This window comes from Diplotaxodon limnothrissa, linkage group LG9, assembly GCF_057381915.1.
Source record: "Diplotaxodon limnothrissa isolate DT_005_m linkage group LG9, D_limnothrissa_male_GT1.1, whole genome shotgun sequence".
In the NCBI taxonomy this organism is placed as follows: domain Eukaryota; kingdom Metazoa; phylum Chordata; class Actinopteri; order Cichliformes; family Cichlidae; genus Diplotaxodon; species Diplotaxodon limnothrissa.
In genome coordinates this window covers 14,025,110-14,049,847 of record NC_140604.1, presented here as the reverse complement: position 1 = coordinate 14,049,847, position 24,738 = coordinate 14,025,110, and the positions used below count along the sequence as shown (strand labels likewise).

The window sequence follows — 24,738 nt, the reverse complement described above, 5'->3', positions numbered from 1 at the left end:
GTTAATGCCCAGTATGATCAGTCCAGCTATGGTCGTGCCATCAGTTAACCCTTCGCGTGCCTAGGGTTGCCGACCCCTGATCTAGCTGGACAAGTACAGAGATGAGTCCACTGTCAGAGGCCATAAGAAGATTATTGTAACCTTCACTAAAGCTGTTTCTGTGCTGTGATGAGCTCTGAAACCTGACTGAAACTCTTCAAATAAACCATTCCTCTGCAGATGATCTGTTAGCTGTTTGACAACTACTCTTTCAAGGATTTTTGATATGAAAGGAAGGTTGGAGATTGGCCTATAATTAGCTAAGACTGCTGGGTCTAGAGATTTTTTGAGCCAACATCAAAACATCAAACATCACATAGGGAAGACAGGTCGGAATAGGTAACATTTAAAAAAATAAAATAAAATACACAACATCGGGTACAGGAGGAGAAAAAAAGGACTCTACTCAGATGAGTGGGTGGTTTAGATTCGTCAATAATCACAATGCACACACTGTTGGCATCAATCAAGCTGTAGACCATAAGACATGTCTGTGCATTTCCTAATGTGAGGCTATTTCTCGGAAAGCTTTCAGCAAGCAGTTGGCGGTTTGAAATATTAAAGTTTCTCTATTTAGAGGCGGAGGTGTGATTATGATACAACCACACACACAAATAAACACGTATTAAAATAACCCGCCGTCACTTCTTTTTCCTGCAAATCTTCCTACCCTTACCAATAAATATCCAAGCACTGATGAACTTTTTGTTACAGCCTGATCAGCAAATCGGACCACCGGTCAAAATGTCTGTGAAGATCCTCTCCATCACTCTCCTCCTGCTCTCAATGTGTGTGTGCTGCCACTCCTCTGAAGGTAACTGTGCTCTTACTTTCCTAAAGGACAAAAAGAGAGAAAGTACGTAAAACTGATTACACCATTGACTAAGGCGCCTAGCTTTCTTTGGTTTTATTGGAAATGACTACTCTGTAAGGACTCTCATAGTTTCTTTTACCATTAATCTTTATATCAGTCACATTCTTGTTGGTTAATCATCATGATATTTAAAGTATACATATTATGTATGAGGGTGAGAATTTCGGCCATCCGGGAGGGGCTCAGAGTAGAGCAGCTGCTGCTCCACATCGAAAGGAGCCAGCTGAGGTGGTTCGGGCATCTGACAAGGATGCCCCCTGGGTGCCTCCTGGGTGAGGTGTTCCAGGCACGTCCCACCGGGAGGTGGGCCCCGGGGCAGGACACGCTGGAGAGATTATATCTCTCGGCTGGCCTGGGAACGCCTTGGTATTCCCCCGGATAAGCTGGAGGAGGTGGCTGGGGAGAGGGACGTCTGGGCCTCTTTGCTTAGGCTGCTGCCCCCGCGACCCGGCCTCGGATAAAGCGGATGAAGATGGATGGATGGATATTATGTTTCCATAACTTACTATGCTGGCACAGTGTGCAGTGGTTTCTTTCAAGCTAATTCACTCTGTAGGCAGATGTTGATGCTGTTTCTGAGTGAACAGGGACATAGTCTCAGTTATAAAAGTAACTACCAGAATAGTGAGAATATGTGATTCACAACTTCAGAAAATCGGACTCATGAAGCTGTTTTTCATCAAACTCAAACAATTATTGCACACTTTCTGTAAATCCAATAAACTTCATTTCACTTCTCAGATATCACTGTGTGTGTCTCCTATATGATATATTTAACTGACATTTTTTATTGTAACAACCAACGATTTATACAGGAAAATAATGACTATTAACAACGTTACCCAAACTTTTGTATCCCACTGTATAATGATAACCACTGCAGCCAAAAAGAGTGCCTGACGAGCCAAGTTGTCAGTAAGCTGTTAAGGCTCGTCTGTACACTGTGTTCGTGTTTTCCTCCAAAACAATAAGTTACGTTGGAGCAGCCTTTCAACGCCTCTCTCTGTCTCTCGCTAGCAAAGTTGACCCAGACAACAAAGTAAAGCTAGTTTTTGGCTACGAGCCCGACACGGAACCCGATGTATTGGCCAGAGGTCCCTTTACTACGGTTCGGAGCTGCGGACCTGTTTTATATACGTGCGGCATAGTTTTCTATGCGAGATCACTGCAAAAAGTACCTAATGTTGGGAACAAAAAAGGCCATTAACTTGCATGACTAATATTTGTTTAATGGTCACATTGGCATTCACTTTGATTTTCATAAAGACTTTTCTCAATCCAGAAATTAATTTTTAACCTTCTTCCTCTCAGCTCATCGTCTTCCTACAGTACCGCGACCATGCTGCACTAGCGTCACCCAACGCGATTTGAGCACTATGGTGATGGGACAAACGTATCGTGAGCAGGCTGCATCAGGTCGCTGTGTGAAGGCTATAATGTAAGTCAAAACATGTTGTCCTCCAGAAAAACATAAACACATACAATCTGTATGACCTTCTCTCTTTTATTTCCAGTTTCAACACAAAGGAAGGACAGCTTTGTGCTGATCCAAACGCTCAGTGGGTCAAGGATCGTAAGTCATAGAAATACAGACACACAGAAATACACAAAAAAAAATATTTGCAGAGAAAATCTGAAGCTCTCCTTTCTCTTTCTTTTCTCTACAGTCATTGCCAAAATGATAAAGGTGAACCAGGGAAGCACCTGTCTGCTACATCAGTATTTTCACCATCTTTAAAGGCAAGATGGTGAACTCATTGGAGTTCTGGCTTTGTGTCTTTTTTCTTGCTCATATATGAATTTCTTGTTGTGTTTTTATGTGTTTACACAAAGTACATTTTGGCTTTAAAAAACTACATGAAAATAAACTTTTGTTTTATAGCACCAGTTTGTTCTTGTTTTTTGAATGCACACCAAATTCATAAAAATATCCTGATACATTCCCAGAATTAGATTCCCTTGGTGTTTTCAGTTGAGCTCAATAATCTAGTATTATGCACTTTTATTTGAGTTACGTTTGCCCCTTAGGGGTCCTGAGACGGATTGGCACGGGTTTAACAAACTGGTGGGACAATCCTTGGGGATATGCTTACGATAGCTAGGATGGTATCTGTGCTGTGTTCAGCAGCAATGCCAGGCTATCCGACACTTCTACTGGGGAAGTAGCACCAGCCCTAATGTAGCATAGCCAACTCCCATTTTGTAATGAAGGATAGATTGTACAGAGTGAGGCGTTACACTCCCACTGCAGAGAAGCACACCCAGTTTTTGGAGCCTAAAGCCCACTGGGAATTAATCTTCCAGGCAGCTCATTATAACCTGATATCTGGTCACAGAGGATATGAGAAAACTCTGGATCGAGTTAAAGGTCAATTGTATTGGCCAGGCATTCCAGGAGATGGGTGTCAGAGGTGTGCATCCAGCCTGGATAGCAGTTAGTAAACCAAATGACCATTCCAAAGGGCCTTTGTGTCCTGTTTGAGTGTATTGGTATGGACCTCATTGGGCCTATTTACTGGCATGCACAGGGCTATTGTTTTGTTTTAGTAGATCATACACAATACTCTGAACCAATTAGAATGTAGAGATACTCAGTGACCATTCATCTGACCAATAAAGGAGGCACATTAAATCTAATTGGACTAGTATATACTATGCTGACATTGATGAGCTAGTGGAGCTGAAAAAGACCTTGAAGTCCATGATTCATACATTAATTCAAGAGGGTCGATGCCACTGGGGTTGCTGGCTAGAACCTCTGTTATTTGCAGTGCAGGAGGTGACCCTGGCTTTCATGGGATTTTCTCCATTTGAACTCCTGTTTGTCAGGAAACCTCAGAAACATCATATGTTAAATCGATATTAAGATAGCGATTTGGGTTGGTATGTGGGACTGTAGACTTATATTTATAAAGTTAAATGCTAATTATATGATATGCGAGTAAAAGTAATGTAAGAAGCAGTGCAACAAATTACTTTCGCTTTCGAGTACTTAAGTAAATGTTTTTATTAATATGATACTTATAAATATACTTATTGAATTATTAAGTTTAATCTTCATTTAGAAGTCGTACTGGAGAGTTAGACACTCACACCATCAAATTAAGGAACATGTCTCTTACAAACCTATTTCCTACTAAATAAACAGGAAATATGCTTTTGTGGTTGTCTTATCTTTGGTTTGACTATTTCTACAAGTGTAGTTTAAACAGGAAGTAACATAAACTCAAATATGTATTACCATATCAGATAAAGAACGCAACCTAAGAAAAAAGTGCATAAACGTTTGTGGGAACAAGCAAAATAAAAAGAAAGAGGAATGGCACAAAGCAAGTTTCACAATCATTAAACTGATTATGTTGAAAGACTTTCATGACGGGCTTTTTAAGGCAGGTATGTACACTAAACCTTCCTCTTGCTACAAGAAAAATGAGAAAATGGGAAAGACAGCAACACGACTTTAAACAACCTCTAATTATTCCAGTTATGAAGTAGTAATAGATGAGGTAATAACACAAAGTTTCACTTAATTACCAGTTAACAATATAAACCTAACTTAGCCTACAGTTCCGAACACCAGCACCAATCCCTACCCTGATGAGGACTCACATAGTATTGTTTGGATTTTAACTTATGAACACAAAGCTGAACACAAAAAGTTAAGTTACTTCTAGGAGTATGAACAGGTAAAACCTAAGGCTGCACAACTGCCTGTTCATCACTGCCTTTGTTACCTGCTGAAGATCAGCGGCTAGCATGCTCTCAACTTCTTGGCTAGCTTTGTGTTAGCATGTGGTCTGTGCAGATGTTTGCAAAGAGCCCAAGTTACGTTGGCAATTTAATGCAGTTCTTCTGTCCTGGATGCAGTTTGCACTTTTCCATACTTTTGTGCTTTTGTGCAATAAAAATAAAAGTAATCTCCATATCTGTATTCCTCAAAAGCTGTATCACTGTACTGCACCACCAAGTTCCTCCTCCCAAACACAAACTGAAATCAGATGATTGCAGCACAAGTAAACCGAAAGAAAAAAGCATTTTGTTTGCCGATAGCTGCATATAAATCAATATAATTGTAACCGCAAAATAATTACTGAATGTAGTCCATTAACGGGTTACATTGCAGCATTATTGAAAAAATGCAATTCAGTAATGCGGTGTAACATGTTATTTTATAAGCAACTAAAAGATTCCAGAAAGAATGTCATTTGGACAGATGAGACCAAAGTGGGGATTATTGGTGATAATACTCAACACCACATTTGGTGAAAACCAAATACAGCATATAAGCACAAACTCCTCAACTGTCAAGTACGGTGGCCCCTAGAGACAAAGCATGTATAAACTCCAAAACACTTACAAATTCCAAATAGCACGCACAAACTCCTCAACACATACAAAATCCAAAACACATGCAAACTCCAAAACACATGCAAAATCCAAAACACGTACAAAATCCAAGACACGTACAAGCTCCAAAACACATACAAGCTCCAAAACACGTACAAAATACAAAACACGTGCAAAATCCAAAACACGTGCAAAATCCAAAACACGTGCAAACTTCAAAACACGTGCAAACTCCAAAACACGTACAAAATTCAAAACACGTACAAAATTCAAAACACGTACAAAATCCAAAACACATGCAAAATCCAAAACACGTACAAAATACAAAACACGTGCAAAATCCAAAACACGTACAAAATTCAAAACATGTGCAAACTCCAAAACACATGCAAAATCCAAAACACGTACAAAATTCAAAACACATGCAAACTCCAAAACACATACAAAATCCAAAACACGTGCAAAATCCAAAACACGTACAAAATTCAAAACACGTGCAAACTCCAAAACACATACAAAATCCAAAACACATGCAAAATCCAAAACACGTACAAAATCCAAAACACATGCAAACTCCAAAACACATACAAAATACAAAACACATGCAAAATCCAAAACACGTGCAAAATCCAAAACACGTACAAAATTCAAAACACGTGCAAACTCCAAAACACGTGCAAAATCCAAAACACGTACAAAATTCAAAACACATGCAAAATCCAAAACACGTGCAAAATCCAAAACACGTACAAAATTCAAAACACGTGCAAACTCCAAAACACATACAAAATCCAAAACACATGCAAAATCCAAAACACGTACAAAATCCAAAACACATGCAAACTCCAAAACACATACAAAATACAAAACACATGCAAAATCCAAAACACGTGCAAAATCCAAAACACGTACAAAATTCAAAACACGTGCAAACTCCAAAACACGTGCAAAATCCAAAACACGTACAAAATTCAAAACACATGCAAAATACAAAACACGTACAAAATCCAAAACACATACAAAATCCAAAACACATGCAAAATACAAAACACGTACAAAATACAAAACACGTGCAAAATCCAAAACACATGCAAACTCCAAATCACAACGGAAGTGCTCCAGGACGCTAGGGGCAGTGTTGAGCTCGATTTGTAAAATAAACGGCAAGTTTGTTGCAAACACATGGGCTCTTAGTCTCCGTTGCGCTTCCCAGGTTGCCTAGCAACTATGATACTAACAGCTGGAAACGTGTCATACAACTTTTTTTGACAGAAATGAAGGAGAACATATTTTTTTTCATTTGTTTGTTTGTTTCTACAAGAGCTTTGTGTGATTTGATAAGTATCTGAGGCTGAGACCACAGGACAGTAAAACATGATTTTTGGGCTTCATTTCTGTACTGAACAGTCATTTAAGATTAGCTAGTAAATAACAATTAGCTAATGTTGTTCATGAGACTAAAGTCATATCACTTTGGTAATGTAAATATAATATGGCCAATATTATGGTTATTATATTAGTCATTATTAGGTATTACAGCAGTGAACATGAACTCTTTGTCAAATACTGAGCTTCAGTACAGATTCAAGTTGCAGTTATTTACATGTCTTACCACCTTAAATCTTCACTCAAAGACAAGTATATAGGAATGACTGCCAAATTTATTTGCCACTGAAGCCGAAGGATGGCATCTGAATAAAACCTCTCTTGACATGCCTAGATGACATTAAAGCTTGGTTGGCTCTAAACTTTTTAAATTTGAATGAAAAGAAAACAGATTTGTTGGTGTTTGGACCCAGTGGCCCCTGTGAGTCCTCTTCTTTTCATTTGGAACCCCTGGAGGTTTATTTTAAACCTGTTGTTACTGCCCTTGGTTTTAAGTTGGACCAGTCCATTTTTATCATTTAAGGCGACTGGCAAGAGTGAAATCGTTTCTTTCTAGGCAGCACTTTGAAACCGTGATCCATGCTTTTATTTCTTCCCCTGTGGACTACTGTAACGCACTTTATGTGGGGGTCAGTCAGTTGTTACTCTGACATCTGCAGCTGGTTCAAAATGTATATTGACAGTGCATATATAGGTGTATCATATATAAGAGACAAATGTTGTTCCTTCAGTATGTTGGCATTACTAAATTTGGCTCAAATGCTTACATACATGTGTAAAAAGAAAATGTACAAGCTGTGAGCTGTTTCAAATCAAATCACTTTTATTGTCACATCACATGTGCAGGTACATTGGTACAGCACATGTGAGTGAAATTCTTGTGTGCGAGCTTCACAAGCAACAGAGTTGTGCAAAATACAATAATGTAAACAAGCAAAATACAAGAATGGCTACATCTGAAACTAATAAATATATGTACAATATATAATAGTATATATATGTTTCTGATAAAATGAAGAGTAGACTGATGTATTAAATATTCCTTTATTGGGTGAGAAAATCAGACCATGTCATAACTGCTTTAAGTCATACAGAATAGATATCAGAGCTTTAAACAGGCTGACGTCTGCTAAATGGGTCAAACTGGGCAGAAAGTATACAAACACATAACATCCTTATAGAATCTGATGTAACACTATAGATCAACTTACCTCAGAATATATAAAGCATATAAACAATTACAGCAATATGATGCAACAAACACAGCAGTGCTACTGATCCAAAATACTCAAAGCTTCATAGAACTGAAACAAACATTTATTTTTAGTTCCATTCTGCTGCTGATACAGACTTTAGGTTTCTGAACATCAAACTTGTTGCTGCCTTTCATAGTGCGTAACTTGAAGGCCCTGAGTACTTTCTCCCACACTGGAAACACTGGAATGATAAAATTATTTGAACATTACCTAATAAGACTGATTCAGGACAGACAATTAGTTATTTTAAACTTTTCTAGCAGTCCTTCACAAACAGGGAACAGTCTGTCTATTCTCTCCATCTGTCAGCTGCTGCTGGCTCTTCCTCCTCCTCTTCCTCACATACTGCTGAGATTGTCCTGGTGGATCATCAGGGGTGCAAAGCCTCACAGATGATGTAATGCAGTGGGTCCCTCAGTCTGTCCTCACTCTGGACACTTGCAGGTGTCACACATAGAAATCAAATGTGTGATAAGCTGCAGGATTCAAACACAAGTGTGACTTATAAATACATGTTCATACTTTTATTCCACAATCAGAGAGAAAGAAACAGAGAGAGAGAGAGAGAGAGTGCAGGACAGACAGACAGGTGACAGTCTCAGGTGTACACACTGCTACAAAACAGCACCAGAGAAGGAGGATTTAGTGTTTGTGTCATTACGAGTGCTAAACAAGAAGAGTTCCCAGATGGTACAGTGGACACATGTGTGACTCCTGTGATTAAAGCATCTTTCTTTCAGCTTAAGGAGTGAACCGTCAGCTGACTGACATGACTGACTTTAATTACGCATAAAATCATCACATTCTCTGTAAGATTAAAGTCAGCTATTGAACGGCGAATATTTTGAAGTGAAGGCTTTAAAACCAAGTTAGTACAAACGTCGCTAATGTCACATAACTTTCCCGACATGTTGCCAACAGTAATGTTTTAATGTTCTTCATTATAAAAACATTTGCGCATAAATAAGTGACATAATATTCAGTACTTACTTCTGGAAGTTTACTCTTCGTCCGCTCCGCTTCCGCCGTTTTTTTTTCGGCAAAATTATCCAAACCACCGCCGCGCTATGAAGTCTGGGATATGTTGGGCCATGAAGGCTACACAGACCCATCCTTAAAATTCAGGGAAATTAAGGACGCATTTGAGGGCCGCATTTCGAGCAGCCTTTGAATTGGGACAGTCTTTGTCGTGTCGCTGTGACATAATCGGCCTTAAAATGCGGCCTTTAAGGCTGCAGACCCCAAATCCGGTCATTGGTACTTCCTGGCTTGTGTAGTTACTAGGTAACAAAAGCTCAACACTGCCCCTAGCGTCCTGGAGCACTTCCGTTGTGTTTTGGATTTTGCATGTGTTTTGGAGTTTGCGCGTGTTTTGGGGTTTGCACGTGTTTTGGATTTTGCACGTGTTTTGTATTTTGTACGTGTTTTGGATTTTGCATGTGTTTTGGATTTTGCACGTGTTTTGTATTTTGCATGTGTTTTGTATTTTGCACGTGTTTTGTATTTTGCATGTGTTTTGTATTTTGCACGTGTTTTGTATTTTGCATGTGTTTTGTATTTTGCATGTGTTTTGGAGTTTGCACGTGTTTTGAATTTTGTACGTGTTTTGGATTTTGCACGCGTTTTGTATTTTGTACGTGTTTTGGATTTTGCACGTGTTTTGTATTTTGTACGTGTTTTGGATTTTGCATGTGTTTTGTATTTTGTAAGTGTTTTGGAGTTTGCACGTGTTTTGTATTTTGCACGTGTTTTGTATATTGTACGTGTTTTGTATTTTGTACGTGTTTTGTATTTTGCATGTGTTTTGTATTTTGTACGTGTTTTGGAGTTTGCATGTGTTTTGGATTTTGTACGTGTTTTGGAGTTTGCACGTGTTTTGGATTTTGTAAGTGCTTTGGAGTTTGCACGTGTTTTGTATTTTGTACGTGTTTTGTCTTTTGCATGTGTTTTTTATTTTGTAAGTGTTTTGGAGTTTGCACGTGTTTTTTATTTTGTAAGTGTTTTGGAGCTTGCATGTGTTTTGGATTTTGCACGTGTTTTGGATTTTGTAAGTGTTTTGGAGTTTGTACGTGCTTTGTCTCTAGGGGCCACCGTAGTCAATCACAGTGGAGGAGCGACTTGAGCTTGTAGCCACAGGACCAGGATCCCTTGCACTTATTGAATCAACCATGACCTCCTCTGTATACGGTCAAATGTGAGGCCATCTGTTTGACAGTTAATGTTTGCCTGAAATTTGATCATGCAACAGGGAAATGAACCCATACACCCAAAAACAGCCATGTCCACAAATTTAGGCCGAAATAAAAGAGCGCTGATGCACGAGGTGGGACATTAGTAGTGCACATCCTGTGTCAAAAAATTTTGACTTTGCATGTGTGTGTGTTGGAAGATTAACACAGTCGACACAAATACTTTTCTGTCACACACTTCCTCCAGAGCAGAGTGTGAAAGTTACCTGATCATCTGCCAAAAGTACACCTAAATGAAATAAGCAATGAGAGCGTTTCACTACTTTGTAAATGGTAAATGGCCTGTATTTGTATAGCGCTTTACTTAGTCCCTAAGGTCCCCAATGCGCTTTACACTACATTCAGTCCTCCACACATTCACACACACATTCACACACTGGTGATGGCAGCTACATTGTAGCCACAGCTGCCCTGGGGTGCACTGTAGTGATGGGATTTCCGGCTCTTTTTAGAGATCCGGCTCTTTCGGTTCGGCTCACTAAAAAGAGCCGGCTCTTTCGGCTCCGAACCGGCTCTTCAGGTTGTTTTGTTGCTTTAATTAATTTATTATTAACAATAATATAAAATTATGCACAAAAAGAATTACTAACGTAAAACAAAGTGGTTTTATTTATATACCGGTATGTTTATATATAAATATATGCGGTGGCCCCTAGAGACAAAACACGTACAAACTCCGAAAAACATTTCTAGCATGAACTGAACTTCCAAAGCAGAGCTACTAGATCACTTAAATTACACAATTGAAAGCATGTGTGTATTGTTTGTGTATTTATACACAGGCACTCATATATATTCAAATAATTTAAAAAAAAGTTCATTTACCTGTTACTACCACACACCAAATCCGGTTGTTGGTACTTGCTGGCTTGTGTAGCCACAAGATACCAAAAGCTCCACACTGCGCCCAGCATCCTGGAGCACTTCTGTTGTCTTTTGTACGTGTTTTGAGTTTTTATGTGCTTCTGAGTTTTTACATGCTTCGGAGTTTGTACGTGTTTTGGAGTTTGCACATGCATCAGAGTTCGTACGTGATTTGAAGTTTGTATGTGCTTTGTCTGTAGGGGCCACCGTAAATATACTTTTATTTATTCACTCCACATAAAATGTAATAAATAAATCATATAATACAAAAATCAACTATTCACATTTCAACTTTTAACTATTTAAATTTTCAGCTTTTTCCTTTTACAAATTTAAAGTGAAAACAACACAAAACACTGCAAACCACAACCCAATTAAATATAAATTAAAATATCAAAACAAAAAGAACATGCATATTCTCTGTCATATGGGCCTGGATGAATAAACTTTCTGAATCCTTTATCATCTGCAACCGAAAATAGTTGTGGATGATTACTATACCTTTCTAATTTCACGTTTTTGTCCCTGGCTCTCTTTCTCTCTCTCTCTCTCTCCCTCTGGCTCTGTTCCTGCTACTGAGTGTAACTACCGCCCCTCCCCCCTCTGCCCAGCGTAAAGCACAAGGCTCACGTGCAGGCGAGAGAGAGAGGGTGAGAGAAAGAAAAAGAAAAAAAACCCCACGTGACGGCTCGCGATAAGGAGCCGGCTCGCGTCGTTCACGTCAAAGAGTCCGCTCTAAGAGCCATTTCGTTCGCGAACGACCCATCACTAGTGCACTGACAGAGGTCCTTTAGTTTTCAGTGAGACTTTAATGGCTTAAACAAAAGTTTAAGTTGTGGGGATTTATAGATGAAAAATAAGCAGCCAAACATTAACAAATCATGCAAATGTAAATAGATGTGCATCAGGATCGTTAAGAGGCATCATGACGCACGATTATTTTTCACTTGAGGCCTGCAAGAGATAAACAGTCACAATTAGTTAAAATGGAAAAACAATAATCAACGTGTGCTTTAGATCCATCATTTGTGACAATACATAAACTGTTTGTATCAATTATTTTGTACACTATATTTAAGTGTCTGCAAACTTTGTGTGTGCTTCTTTGGAAGCTGCGAGTCTGTTGGTGGTTTGAAACACTCAGATCTCCCTGATAAGAGGCGGAGGTCTGAGATGCCACACCATGCACCACAAGGACTTGTTAAAACACGTCATCAGTTGTGCCTGCATGTGTTCCTGCACTTACCAATAAATAACCAAACACGAATCAACTGATATAGTTTCAACCTGATCAGTGAGCCAGACCACCGGTGAAAATGTCTGTGAAGATCCTCTCCATCACTCTCCTCCTGCTCTCAATGTGTGTGTGCTTCAGCTACTCTGCAGGTAACTATGCTCTCACTTTCTAATGGAAAACAAAAAGAATAAAATACATAAAACTGATCACAGCATGACTTTTTCCAACAATGGCTTCTAGCTATTTGTGATGCTGGGGTACACGTCTAACTTTTTGGCGGTTTTATTGGGTATGACCGCTCCTGTAAGGACTTGGTTGATTGGTTAAAATTAACAATAATTAAACTATATATATTTTATTTCCAGTGACATTAGAGAATTATGTTTTATGGGGTGTTGCATGCTCGGCATCATTTGCATCGCCCTTTTGACTGTCATAACTCAAACCTTACTATGGTGGCACAGTGTGCAGTGGTTTCTTTCAAGCTAAATCTGTAGCCAGATCTTGATGCTGTTTTCATGGGGGATTTTTCTGTGAGGGGTGTATACATTGTGACCCATTGGTTAAGTGTGATGGTGTGATCTACAAGCAGGAAATAGTGACACAGAGACACAGAGTATAACATGATATGTTGCAGCTATGGGATAATTCTGTTCAGCGTTCAGCTACCTGCACCTCTTAATTCTGTCTTGTATGATTAAACATTATTAATTTTCAGTATAATCCAGTTTTATTCATATAATATGACATCACAGCAGCAGTCACCTCAAGGTGCTTTAAATTGTGAAGTAAAGATACAATAATACAAATAAAATTATATGACTCCCCATGAGGAAGTAACAGTAAGGAAGTAACCTCCTGCAGAACCAGGGTCAGGGAGGGGCAACCATCTGTAGGGACCTATAGGGTTGAGGGGTAGAAGACAGTACTACAAACATACTGTGAAAGAGATCCAGAGATTTAAAAATGCGTCATTAAACAGAAATTGATGTTTAAACACATAATAAGTGAGACTCTGAAGAAACACTGAGTGCATCATGGGAAGCCACTAACATGTCATGTTTTTCATATAATAACCGTTGCTAGCAAATTAAGCTTAATGTGTTTTCTCATTTTGATCCTCTGGAAAGGAATTTGGTGTGCTGTACTGGAGAATAAAAGCCAGAACAATCTGAGACTTCTGTTAAAAAGTGTTTATGGAAACTTTCTCAGTGATCCAGGAAACAAACACAAAGGAAACGATCACACACCCTCCATTATAGAAATAATAGAAATGTATATAAAGAGAGAGTATTGACAATATGTGATTCACAACCTCAGAACAATGTTCATGCACTGTTTTTATCAGAGACATTAGAAGACAGAAACATGGTTTATTAGTTTTCATATCCTTTTTTGCCTCTCTGTGACCTTCATTTTCTGTCGAAGTGTAAAAAAAAATGCTTACATTCACATAATTTCAGGTAACATTTGTCTTGTTTTGCGATGTAAGGAGTTTCATCACGTTTTAAACCTGGAGTTAACTTTTGAGTTTCTAATCAGACTTTCTCAGGTCAGATAAATTAGTTTTTAACCTCCTACCTCTCAGGTCCACCTGGTCCTGGAAGTAAACGCCCGTGCTGCGTTGATGTCACCGACATCGATATGAGCCCTGAGGTGGTGGGGGAAACATATCGTGAGCAGGCTGCAAAACCACCCTGTGTGAAGGCTATAATGTAAGTCAGCACACGTTGTCCTACATACAAACATATACAATCTCTATAATTTTCTGTCTTTTATTTCCAGTTTCAACACAGAATATGGACAACTTTGTGCTGATCCGAAAGCTCAGTGGGTCAAAGATCGTAAGTCGTGCTAAAAATAAACACACACAGAAATAAATAATAAAGTATTTACAGAGAAAAACTAAAACTACTGCTTGTCTGTTTTTCCTCTCTAGTCACTGCCAAAATGAGGAAGGAGTGAAGTCTGTCTGCTACATCAGTATTTTCAGCATTTCCATCACCTTTAAAGGCTTATTCAAACCAGAGCGCTTTCTCAGCCTGACTGTTTCAAAACATTTTTTTTTGTAGATTAATTTTTACTGTGGAGTAAACCTGTATTTTATTCACGCTGTTGACTTCATTGTTTTTTAATTGATAATTGGGGTTCAGGTTGCTTTGTCTTTTCTTTTTGTTTTTGCTTATTTGTGGATCTCTTTCTTTGCATTGTGTGTTTATGTGAAGAACAATGTGGCTGTGAAAAATAATATAAAAATAAACGTTTAAGCAAATATTTTCCTGCTGTTGTTTCAGTGCCCACCAGACCCTCACAAAATGTCACACACATCGCTGAATGTATTCCACTAGTGCTTTAATTGAGGATGCTCACTGAGTAGACTGTCCAGGTTTTTAATAAACCTTTATCTTTTACCAAAGTTCATGCAGCTGACGAAAGAAAGAAGCAGAATTTTAGCAGATGATATATTACAGCAGTGAGCTTGAACTCTGTGTCAAAGATTCAAGTTGCAGTTATTTATATGTCCTATCACCTTAAATCTTCACTCAAAGACAAGTATCTTTGACAGTGTATATATAGATGTATCATATATAAGAGACAAATATTGTTCCTTTAATTTGTTGGCATTACTAAATTTGGCTCAATGCTTACATATATGTGTAAAAAGCAAATGTACGAGCTGTGATAACTGTGTCTGATAGAATGAAGAGTAGACTGATATATTAAATATTCCTTTATTGGGTGAGAAAATCAGACCATGTCATAACTGCTTTAAGTCATACTGAAAATCCAGATATGTGGAGGTATATGCAGCATGCGAACGCACAACCCTATCCATGAGGTGCAGGAAAAGGTACCTTGACTTTCTGCAATAAACACTTCTGGAACTTTGAACCAATGAGACCAGAGAAGACAGTTTTTAGCTATAATGCACAGCATCACATCTATTGAAACTAAACACAGCGGGTGAGCACAAATAGAGCACAGCAACCACAGGAACAGTATTTCAGGGTCAAATGTGAGGCCATCTGTCAGAAAGTTTATGCTTGGCCTGTTGGGTCATAAACGGGGAAATGAACCCAAGTACCCCAAACAGCCATGCCCTCATATTTAAGCCTAAATAAAAGAAATAGAATGTCTAATGCAACTATGAGGGGGGAAATTAGCAATGCATACACAAACCATTTAACATGTGATGTATTTAGTCTGTGTTAGAAACTGTTGATCTTTGCAAGTGTGTGTTGGAAGATAAAGACAGTCGACATGATCACATTTCTGTCACACATTTCCTGCAGAGCAGAGTGTGAAACTTATCTGATCATCTGCCAAAAGTTAACATAAATAAAATAAACAGTGTGTTTTCAGGGGTAAAACAGCTTGATGCAAACAAGAAACAATTAAATTTAAATTACGAGCAGAAGTCGTGGGAATTTATAAGAAAAAATAAGCAGCATAAAAGTCAGCCAGTCATGCAAATGTTAATAGATGTACATATAGGCTGTTTAGGGAAACCATGAATCACTGAAGAACAGAAGTCAGTGGGTGATTTAGATTCATCACTCATTACAATGCACAAACCATTGTTCTCAATCATCAGGCTCTATCATAATCATCACCATATCTGAGTGTCTTTGAACTTCGTGTATATGAGGCTGTTTCTCAGAAAGATCTCAGTGAGGTGTTGATAGGTTGAAATACTGAATTCTTCCTGATAAGAGGGGGAGGTGTGATATGCCACACCCAGCACACAAATACACAGACCTATAATCACACCTCATCAGTTGTGCCTGCATGTGTTCCTGCACTTACCAATAAATAGCCAAACACAAATCAACTCGTAGATTTTGACTCTGATCAGTGAGCCAGACCACCGGTGAAAATGACTGTGAAGATCCTCTCCATCACTCTCCTCCTGCTCTCGGTGTGTGTGTGCTGCCACTCCTCTGAAGGTAACTGTGCTCTTACTTTTCTACAGAAAAATGAGGGAAAAAAAGAGATAAAATAGATCATTTGATTGCAGCAATGACTATCTCCAACAATGGCTGCTGCCTGTTTGTGAATAAGGTTCACTTCTGACATTTTGGTGGTTTATTGGGCAGGACCACTGTGTAAAGACCACAAACCTTTACATCAGTCATATTCTGGTATCTGCTCAGTCTATAATTGTAACATTTTTTATCCAGCATTCACACTCGACTTCTACCCACCAAGCATTCCTGGAAGCTGTTTTCTGGGCTAAGTTTTGTTAGTCAGTCATGGCATTTTAAAAGGCGTCCTTTACGTCAACATTTAGAAGAAGTCTTGGAGATTTCCTTTTTTTTTAAAGTACAACATTCACCTGACTTTTGTGTTCGATTGCTGGACTGACTGACAGCCACACCATATCCATTCCCGCTATACTGCTTACCATTAACAATGTTTGTACTATTTATGTTTTCTACTTTTGTTTTCTGTCACTTATGGGGTTATGTCTCACGCTGCGTTGCATGCCAGGCATATGTTGACACTTAAACTATCATAACTGCCAACTTATTAGTGTAGCACAGTTGGTGCAGTGGTTTCCTTCAAACAAATTCACTCTGTAACTACATCTCACTGCTTCATTTTAGTTTTTAGCAAAGTCATCATTTCAGTGGGTTTTTGGAGGGGTGCATACATTGTGACTCATTGCATAAGGCATGAAAGCAGAAAATGAGAGAGACACAGAGAGAGTATAAGATAATATCTTGCAGCTACGGGACAGTATTTTTCACCATTCAGTTATCAGCACATCTGAACTTTGAAATCTATGATTAAACATTTGATATATTAATCATTGTTAATAAATGGAGCTTAATGTTGGTTCCTATTCTCATCCCCTGTAAAAGAAATCAACATGCTTTGTTTGCAAATAATAACAAAAAAAGCAATTTAAGGCAGAATCAGTTTGGATTTGTTTGGTACAGCAGATTTCATCTTCAGAACATAAAGACAATGTTTCCCAACCGTTCATATTTCTATTTGATTCAATTTGGTTAAGAAAATAAATATAAGTAAAAATTCATCCTTGCAAAATTCCAGGAACCAGATTCCAGATGATATCTCCAAATGTTGGATCAAGTCTCGCCTCTGTTAAAATATATTTATGGAAACTTTCTGAGTGATCCTGATAACAGCACAAAGCAAACAGTGACGTACCGTCTGTTATTAACATAGAATATGTTCTCTATCATACCAAGACTGTCTCCACTCAGTTACATATTCGATATGTAAGACGTATGACTCCCCTTTGGTCACGGCGTGTGGATATTTCAACGTAATCCACCTTTCTCTATCATATCGAGACTATCTGTCCAGCTTCAGGCTGCTTGGAGACGCGTTCTGATCAAACCATCACTGATTTCATGTCTATGCAGCTATTTCATAGGTATGCTGTGGAGCATGGGCAGGCTAGCCGGAGTTTCTTTAAGAAATATCCACATGCTGCACAAATAGGAGTATGTAATATGCTTTTTTAATCAGAGACATTTCAAGACAGAAACATTCTTTAAAATCTGTGCAAGAGCCCTGCAACAGCTAAACTTAATTCTGGGCCAAAGTTGGATTGGTTTTCATTCATTTTTTCTTTGAATCCCAACGACTATAAAAATCAAAGTTAATTAACATAATGCCAAAACTGCCTAAAAAGTGCTTGAGGGTCCCCAAGTGATGAGAACATTGATTTGTTCCACTTACTTGTTGATTGATTTGGACAAAAAAATGCCTGTGCACTGTAACATAATTTCAGGTCACATATTAAAAGTCATCTTCTGTTTAGTGATATAAGACAAATCAGTTTTTAACCTTTTATCTCTCAGATACTCGAGTCCGTGGACCTGGAAGAAACCGCCCGTGCTGCGTTGGCGTCGACAAAGACAATATGACTGCTGAGGTGGTGGGAGAAACATATCGTGAGCAGGCTGCAAGAGGACACTGTGTGAAGGCTATAATGTAAGTCAGCACTTGTTGTCCTACATACAAACATATACAATCTCTATAATTTTCTGTCTTTTATTTCCAGTTTTAACACAAAAAAGGGACAACTTTGTGCTGATCCGAAAGCTCAGTGGGTCAAAGATCGTAAGTCGTGCTAAAAGAAACACACAGAAATAAATGCAAAGTATTTACAGAGAAAAACTGAAGCTGCTGCTTGTCTGTTTTTCCTCTCTAGTCACTGCCAAAATGAGGAAGGTGTGAAGTCTGTCTGCTGCATCAGTATTTTCATCACCTTTGAAGGCTTATTCAAACCAGAGCGCTTTCTCAGCCTGACTGTTTTAAAACATTAATTGATCAGGTTTTATTTGTCTTTTGTTTTTTGTGGTTTTTTTTCTTATTTGTGAATCTCTTTCTGTGCATTATGTGTTTATGTGAAGCACAATGTGGCTGTGAAAAACAATACAAAAATAAACTTTTGTATTATTGAGCAAATATTTTCCTGCTGTTGTTTGAATCGCCTATTGCATTCCACTTGTGTTTCAACTGAGGATGCTCGCTGAGCAACACTGTCCAGGTTTTTTATAAAACTTTTACCCAAGTTCATGCGGCCCACGATGAACATAAGTGGGTCGGCCCAGTGAAAAATCTTATTATATGAAAAAAGCACAATGAAAAACTTCATCTCAGTTTGCCAGTATGTTAAAGAAATACTCCTTTAGTTAATCAATAAAATGTATCAGCACAATTCTCCAGACAGAAAAGTTTTGTTATTTCACAGAAAATATCTTATTTTTTTCTCTTTTTTTGTTCCTCTGGACCCATTGTGAAAAAGAAATTTCTATAGTAGTCTTTTCTTTAAATGTTTGTCTGCTTCTTAACTACTTTGATGTAGCATGAACGGCCATGGGCAGGTCTGTGACAGAAGACCTGGAATTTTTGTTGTGCAGACTCTTCCTCTGGGACTCATGTTGAAGATCATGGGATCGAACATTTAAACTGAGGGGTGTTACAGCCCAAAGCTGCTGGGCCCCTTCCTTTGGTTAATCGTTTTTGTTATAATTAGCTTACACAGCCCCCTCCTGGAGATGGCTGGACCTTCTCAGGCTGCCTTCCTAACCCAACTGCTCCAACCACAGCAGAGCTACTTATAAACTCACCTTTCTATCAGTTTCATTTTGTTTAACTGCATATTCTATCCCTGAGATATCTCCATATAAGAAAATGAAGTCGAATTTTAGAATTTTAGCAGACAGCAAGATATATACCAGGCAACCAAGCTCTCCTCATCACAGAAACTTGCTCACACAGCACACTATAAGACACAGGGCTAAATGCCCAACTTGCTTGGAAGCTGGAAGTTGGTCGGGCTGCTGGTCTGGACGGGTCCCAATTTATAGCCTCATTTAGTTTTCCACCAATGTTCAGCCTCCACCTGTAGCTTACACAAGCACAAACAACACAGAGAAAGAACAGCACCACCCTCAGGTGTGAGGAACACAAACAACACATGACCTAGGTCATAAGAGATGTCACAAAACTTTTTTGCCAGTAACATATCTGAAGTCATTCTACTCTGCAAGGCCATCAAAGAACTAACATGCAGTTGTTAGTTGCTTGAAGTTTGGGAGGGTGAACATCAGGTAAACTACAGCACAGATTCTTTTCCATACAGGGGAGAGTTTAGCTCTTTGCTTTCAATCACTGCAAAACCACCACATGTCAGCCCTTCTGGTGGTATGGTTAACAAACCAGTCCTTGTGGTGAAGGCTACTGCCTTGTGTCACATCATAGATGTACCAGCTTAAGCCATGCGGTCCCGACATTGCCGATTCCTGTAAAAACAGGTGCTATTACTTGGATAGTATTTAGCATTTGGAGGGGTTTGTGGTTATTTATTGCTAAGTGCAGGAACATCCGAAGGCAGGGCTAATGCTATTTTTTATAGGTCTGTGTAGTTCAGTGTGCATCCACCCCTTATCAGTGAGACTTTAATATTTTCAAACCACCAACATCATGCTGAGAGTGGGTTTCAAGTAAGATATTTGTATATTATTCATATCGCCATATAGCCCAATTCACCTGTGCAGGGGCTCAGCTGGTTTGGTGGACGGAAGGATCGGCCTGGTGTAACTGGCTCCCGATGTGGACGTAACCAATAAAGGACGACGGAAGAGCCGCAGCGTTTGTGGGGTGTGGAAAACTTTCTGTGCACTTGCCCCAGATGGAGCAGCCGCAGCCATAGCCAGTTAGTTATTCGGGCATGTGTGTGAAGCGCCGAGTGTATTGAAGAAGAGTTCTTGTTATTGCAATTATTAGTTAGGACTTGAGAGTCTTTGTATTTTTTTATTCATTATTTATGTTAATCAGAATCAGAATCAAAGAAACTTTATTTATCCCCAAGGGGCAATTAAGATACAACAGAGCAGCATGACATTAAAAATAAGGTCAGGGCATAAACAGGTAATAAGAGATAAAAAAAAATACTTAAATTATACAGTATATACACCGTTTTAAAATTAAAGTGACTGAATAAGTGAACAAATAACTTTAGTGACTAAAAGTGAATATATAAAAAGAGTGTAGAGTAGTTTATGTTTCTGGTGTGAGAAATGATCTTATCGGCTGGAGTTAAAAAGCAGAGTGGCTTTGGGGACAAATATGGCTCTCCTCCTCTCAGTCCTGCAGGAAATGCAGCGGAGGTGTCGCCCAGAGGGCTGTTTTGATGGTATATATATATAAATCTATCAATCGTTTGTTGTAAGATTCAGATAATTATTTTTTAAAAGCTAAATATTTTAAATGAGAATAAGAAAGAAAAGTATTTCCTTGTGCCCCCCTCTCCCTGTTAATGCCCTACCTGGCCCCCCTGGCAACACTTTGCTAGACCCGCCCCTGCACAGTTACCAGCTGTCAGCTACCTAGAAAAGGATCCTGGTGTTATTTGTCTCTCAGAAACAGTTCATAACTTCCCCTCAACTCATTCATGTCACCTCAAAGGTAAACCTGTTTCTCCATCACCTGTTCAGCTCTGATGATTCAGTAAGGACATCTCCTGGTTTCATCTTCATGTTTCCCTCTCACCAGATAACCAAACCGACCAGCAGCTTTTACAGCTGTGGCTCCAGCAAACATCGGCTGATACTAGAAATTAATATAAAATAAATTCTAACAACAGCTGATCAAGCTTAAACGTGCTGCTGTTGTTTAGCACGACATCCGCTGGTTTCCTCTTTCTGGTGCAAAGTGAGCGATAAACAAACAAGAGAGCCGATCAGCTGATCATTGATCAGTTTCATGATTGAAGTAGAAACAGGAGAGGGAGGGGGAGAGAATGAGAGAAGAAGAAACAGCTGACAGCGTAAAGACGCAGAATAAATCCAGCTTTGTGTCTTTTTCCATTGTAGCTGAAGTCCGGGACAATCTGTGTTCCTATTCACCTCAATATGAAACGCGTAATATTTTCTCTGAATACGGAACAATTGCGTTTTTTATGGGATGGTTGGCAATTCTAATCAGCTTCATAATCAGAATCAGAATACTTTATTAATCCCGAAGGAAATTAGGGTTACAGCAGGCAGCACGCTAATGGCGCATGCGCACTTACAAAGGAACCTTCTGACCAACTTTACACAAACATCACATTGGGGAGACATGTCAGAAAGGTAGGCTGATAGGAAAAAAACAACGAAAATACATAACATGAGGTAAGAGGAGGAGAAAAAAAACTCCACTCAGACTGAGCTCCTAGTGGGAGAACAGTTTGGTAACAGAAAAAACACCTCAGCACAAAAAGCACATGACTATCAATACACCATAGAAACACAAGACAAGCAACAGGGGCGGGTAAAGGGTAAGAGAGAGCCGGTGTAGACAGCGCATCCGGTCCTGCAGCATGTCTGCGCTGGTCCAGTCGACTGCCATCTTAGGGCACAAGCATTGAAGGCATTTGGAAAGGGAGGGGGTATCAGTGTGTGCATATCAGTGTATGTGTGTATGTGTGTCCAGAGTTCAGCTGAGACAGTGTCCTTCGCCCCGCCAGGCTAAGTAAACAGTCTTCCAGCCAACCCAGGTGGCCCTAAGTAAAAACACAAGACAAGACAAGGACATAAGAAGCTAAGCAGGGAAGATAAGGGCAGGAGAGGAGAAAAGTGCGACCGCCTTCGCTGAGAGCCAAAAGAGAAGAATTAATAATAATTAACGTTATGAACAAAATAAAGTTCAACATCAGTAACATCATAGCACCCACCCAGCTGTATAGAAACTCAGTCATGCTAGCTAGTAGCCAGTACGAAAAAGTCAGCATAACGAAAATAAACTACCCCTAAACTTGGTTTATATCTGACCCAGGTAGACTGCAGGTCATAACTTCTTACCTGAAGTTCAGTTCACACTCGAACCGACGGCCGTCTCGGGTCTCTCCTCCTCCTGCCTCCCCTTTCCCTCATCCACCTGCTGGCCTCCACCACTTGCTAATGTTACTGAATCTGTGGAAGCTCCATGATAGCCACCACACGAAGTAACGAATAAAGAGCCTATCTAAATACCAGTAACGATTAACGCGTTTGTCACGAGGGAACAGGGAGGACTCGGCACAGACTGAAAACACAGAAAACTGAATTTTATTTACACACTCCCGGTGCACTATATACAGGTGAAGGGGGCCAAGGTTCCCAAGGGTACAAGGAAGAATCTGGAAGTGTCCTCTCTTGCTCCGCTCCACACGAACAGAACAATGCACTTGGAAAGGTCCTTTCCTCACACACACCACTCTCACTGCGGCACTCACGAACAGGCTTCGGTGTCCAAACTTCCAAACCGAGCACGAAGAATCTGTATACAGAGATCAGGAATTAACACGGAAAACTTTCACGAAGAGAGCTCAAAACTGGCTTAGGCTAAAGTAGCACTGACGAGCGTTACTCAATAGTCCAGCGGCGAGGTGTTCTCAGTCACTGCCTTAAGTAGCGAGAGCAAACAAGGTGAGGAGCCACAGGTGATTGCTTGCAGGTGGTGAAGGCCAGGGGCGGGAGCCCATAATGAGCTCCGCCCAGACAGCAAGTAGAGAGAGAGAGGAGAGAGACAAAAGCAACACACATGCAGCCACACAGGGCCAGCCAGGCAGGCACGGGGACCATGACAGCGTTCCTCATTTTGGCATAACAAGTTACCGTGCTCGTTACCACAATAATAACGTAGTTACTGTAACCCATTACTTAATAACGCGTTAGTCCCAACACTGCCTATATGTATGTGTTATGAAAGTGTGAGTAATGTGGATGTTTAGGTTGTGGAATAAAATTGAGGCCAGAAGGGGACAGAGGGGTGATGCCTCTCCTGCACCCTGGTGACACACCTGCATCCCACGGCCCTACACGAGTGCGTCGTTGTGGTAGAACGGGTAAAGGGAGGCAGTTGGGGATGGGGAGGGAAGGAAGGGAGGGACTACTTGTTCTAGCTGTTGCTTGAATATACACCAGACTCACACAAAATCTCCTTATGCATTCCCAGAATCTGATTTCCTTGGTGCTTTCAGTTGAGCTCAATAATCCAGTATTATGCACATTTATTTGGGTTAAGTGTGCTCCAGACAGGTCCTGAGATGGAGTGACATGGACTGGCGGCCCCAGCTACTTTCTTGCACCTCATGGATAGGGTTGTGCATTCGCATGCTGCATATACCACAACATATCTGGATTTTCCCATCATCCACAGTGCATGTGCAACAGACTACAGTGCTGGAGTCCCTGAGGCAGGGGGGGCTCATGGTCAACACAAAGAAATGTGCAGTTGGGCGGAGACAGGTACAGTATCCGAGGTACAGGGATGGGAATCGAGAACCAGTTCTTGTAGAGAACCAGTGAGTAGTCCATTTCCTTTGTGTTCATACCTAAATGCTAAGAGAAACATCATATGTGTGTCTTTAATAAAATTTGTGTTGGTATGTGGGACCAGCTTTAGGTTTATATAGTTAAATGCTAATTATATGATGTGCATTTCAGGACATTTTACAGAGTAAAAGTAATGTAACAAGTAGTCTATCAGATTACTTTCTCTTGGGAGTAATCAAGTAAATGTTTTTATTAATATGACAATCATAAATATACTTATAGAAATATTTACAATTATTCTGTCATTTAGCAGTCGTACTGGGGAGTTAGACACTCACACCATCAAATTAAGAACATGTCTCTCAAACCCATTTCCTACTAAATAAACAGGAAATAATTTTTTGTGGCTGTCTTATCTTTGGTTTGACTATTTCTTGAAGTGTAATTTAAACAGGAAGTAACATAAACTCGTCACTCATCAGATAAAGAATGCAACCTTAGCAAAAACTGAATAAAATTTTGTGGGAACAAGTAAAATACGAAGAAAGAAGAAAAGCAAGTTTCACAAAAATTTAGTCTGATTATGTTGAGAGACTTTCATTGACTTTTTAAGGCAGGTATGTGCACTAAACATTCCTCTTGCTGCAAGAAAAATGAGAAAATGGGAAAGACAGCAACACCACTACCAGGGGAACTGCACCCCAGG

The 24,738-nt window shown here is 39.6% G+C and overlaps 2 protein-coding genes and 1 long non-coding RNA gene across 3 annotated transcripts; all 3 read left to right on the top strand.

Annotated features, from left to right (window-relative positions):
- The first annotated feature begins 783 nt into the window (after positions 1-783).
- LOC146625319 (monocyte chemotactic protein 1B-like) lies at positions 784-2,651 on the top strand. Its single transcript, XM_085361997.1, has 4 exons — positions 784-853; positions 2,225-2,351; positions 2,428-2,486; positions 2,581-2,651. The coding sequence occupies exons 1-4, from the start codon at positions 784-786 to the stop codon at positions 2,649-2,651; spliced, it is 327 nt and encodes a 108-aa protein (XP_085218123.1).
- Positions 2,652-12,308: 9,657 nt separating this feature from the next.
- On the top strand, positions 12,309-14,437 carry LOC146625318 (C-C motif chemokine 2-like). The gene is made up of 4 exons (XM_085361996.1): positions 12,309-12,401; positions 13,841-13,967; positions 14,038-14,096; positions 14,192-14,437. Exons 1-4 carry the CDS (start codon positions 12,332-12,334, stop codon positions 14,215-14,217), a joined length of 282 nt encoding a protein of 93 aa, XP_085218122.1. The 5' UTR covers positions 12,309-12,331; the 3' UTR covers positions 14,218-14,437.
- Positions 14,438-16,043: 1,606 nt separating this feature from the next.
- LOC146625317 (uncharacterized) lies at positions 16,044-18,615 on the top strand. The gene is made up of 4 exons (XR_014906493.1): positions 16,044-16,199; positions 18,087-18,219; positions 18,290-18,348; positions 18,440-18,615. It is a non-coding gene; the product is annotated as an uncharacterized LOC146625317 (long non-coding RNA).
- Positions 18,616-24,738: the final 6,123 nt, after the last annotated feature.

Coding starts and splice junctions, on each gene's coding strand:
- LOC146625319 (XM_085361997.1), top strand. CDS start 784: ATGTCTGTGAAGATCCTCTCCATCACTCTCCTCCTGCTCTCAATGTGT. Junction 2,352..2,427: donor CGCTGTGTGAAGGCTATAAT/GTAAGTCAAAAC, acceptor TTTTATTTCCAG/TTTCAACACAAAGGAAGGAC. Junction 2,487..2,580: donor CGCTCAGTGGGTCAAGGATC/GTAAGTCATAGA, acceptor TTTTCTCTACAG/TCATTGCCAAAATGATAAAG.
- LOC146625318 (XM_085361996.1), top strand. CDS start 12,332: ATGTCTGTGAAGATCCTCTCCATCACTCTCCTCCTGCTCTCAATGTGT. Junction 12,402..13,840: donor GTGCTTCAGCTACTCTGCAG/GTAACTATGCTC, acceptor CCTACCTCTCAG/GTCCACCTGGTCCTGGAAGT. Junction 14,097..14,191: donor AGCTCAGTGGGTCAAAGATC/GTAAGTCGTGCT, acceptor TTTCCTCTCTAG/TCACTGCCAAAATGAGGAAG.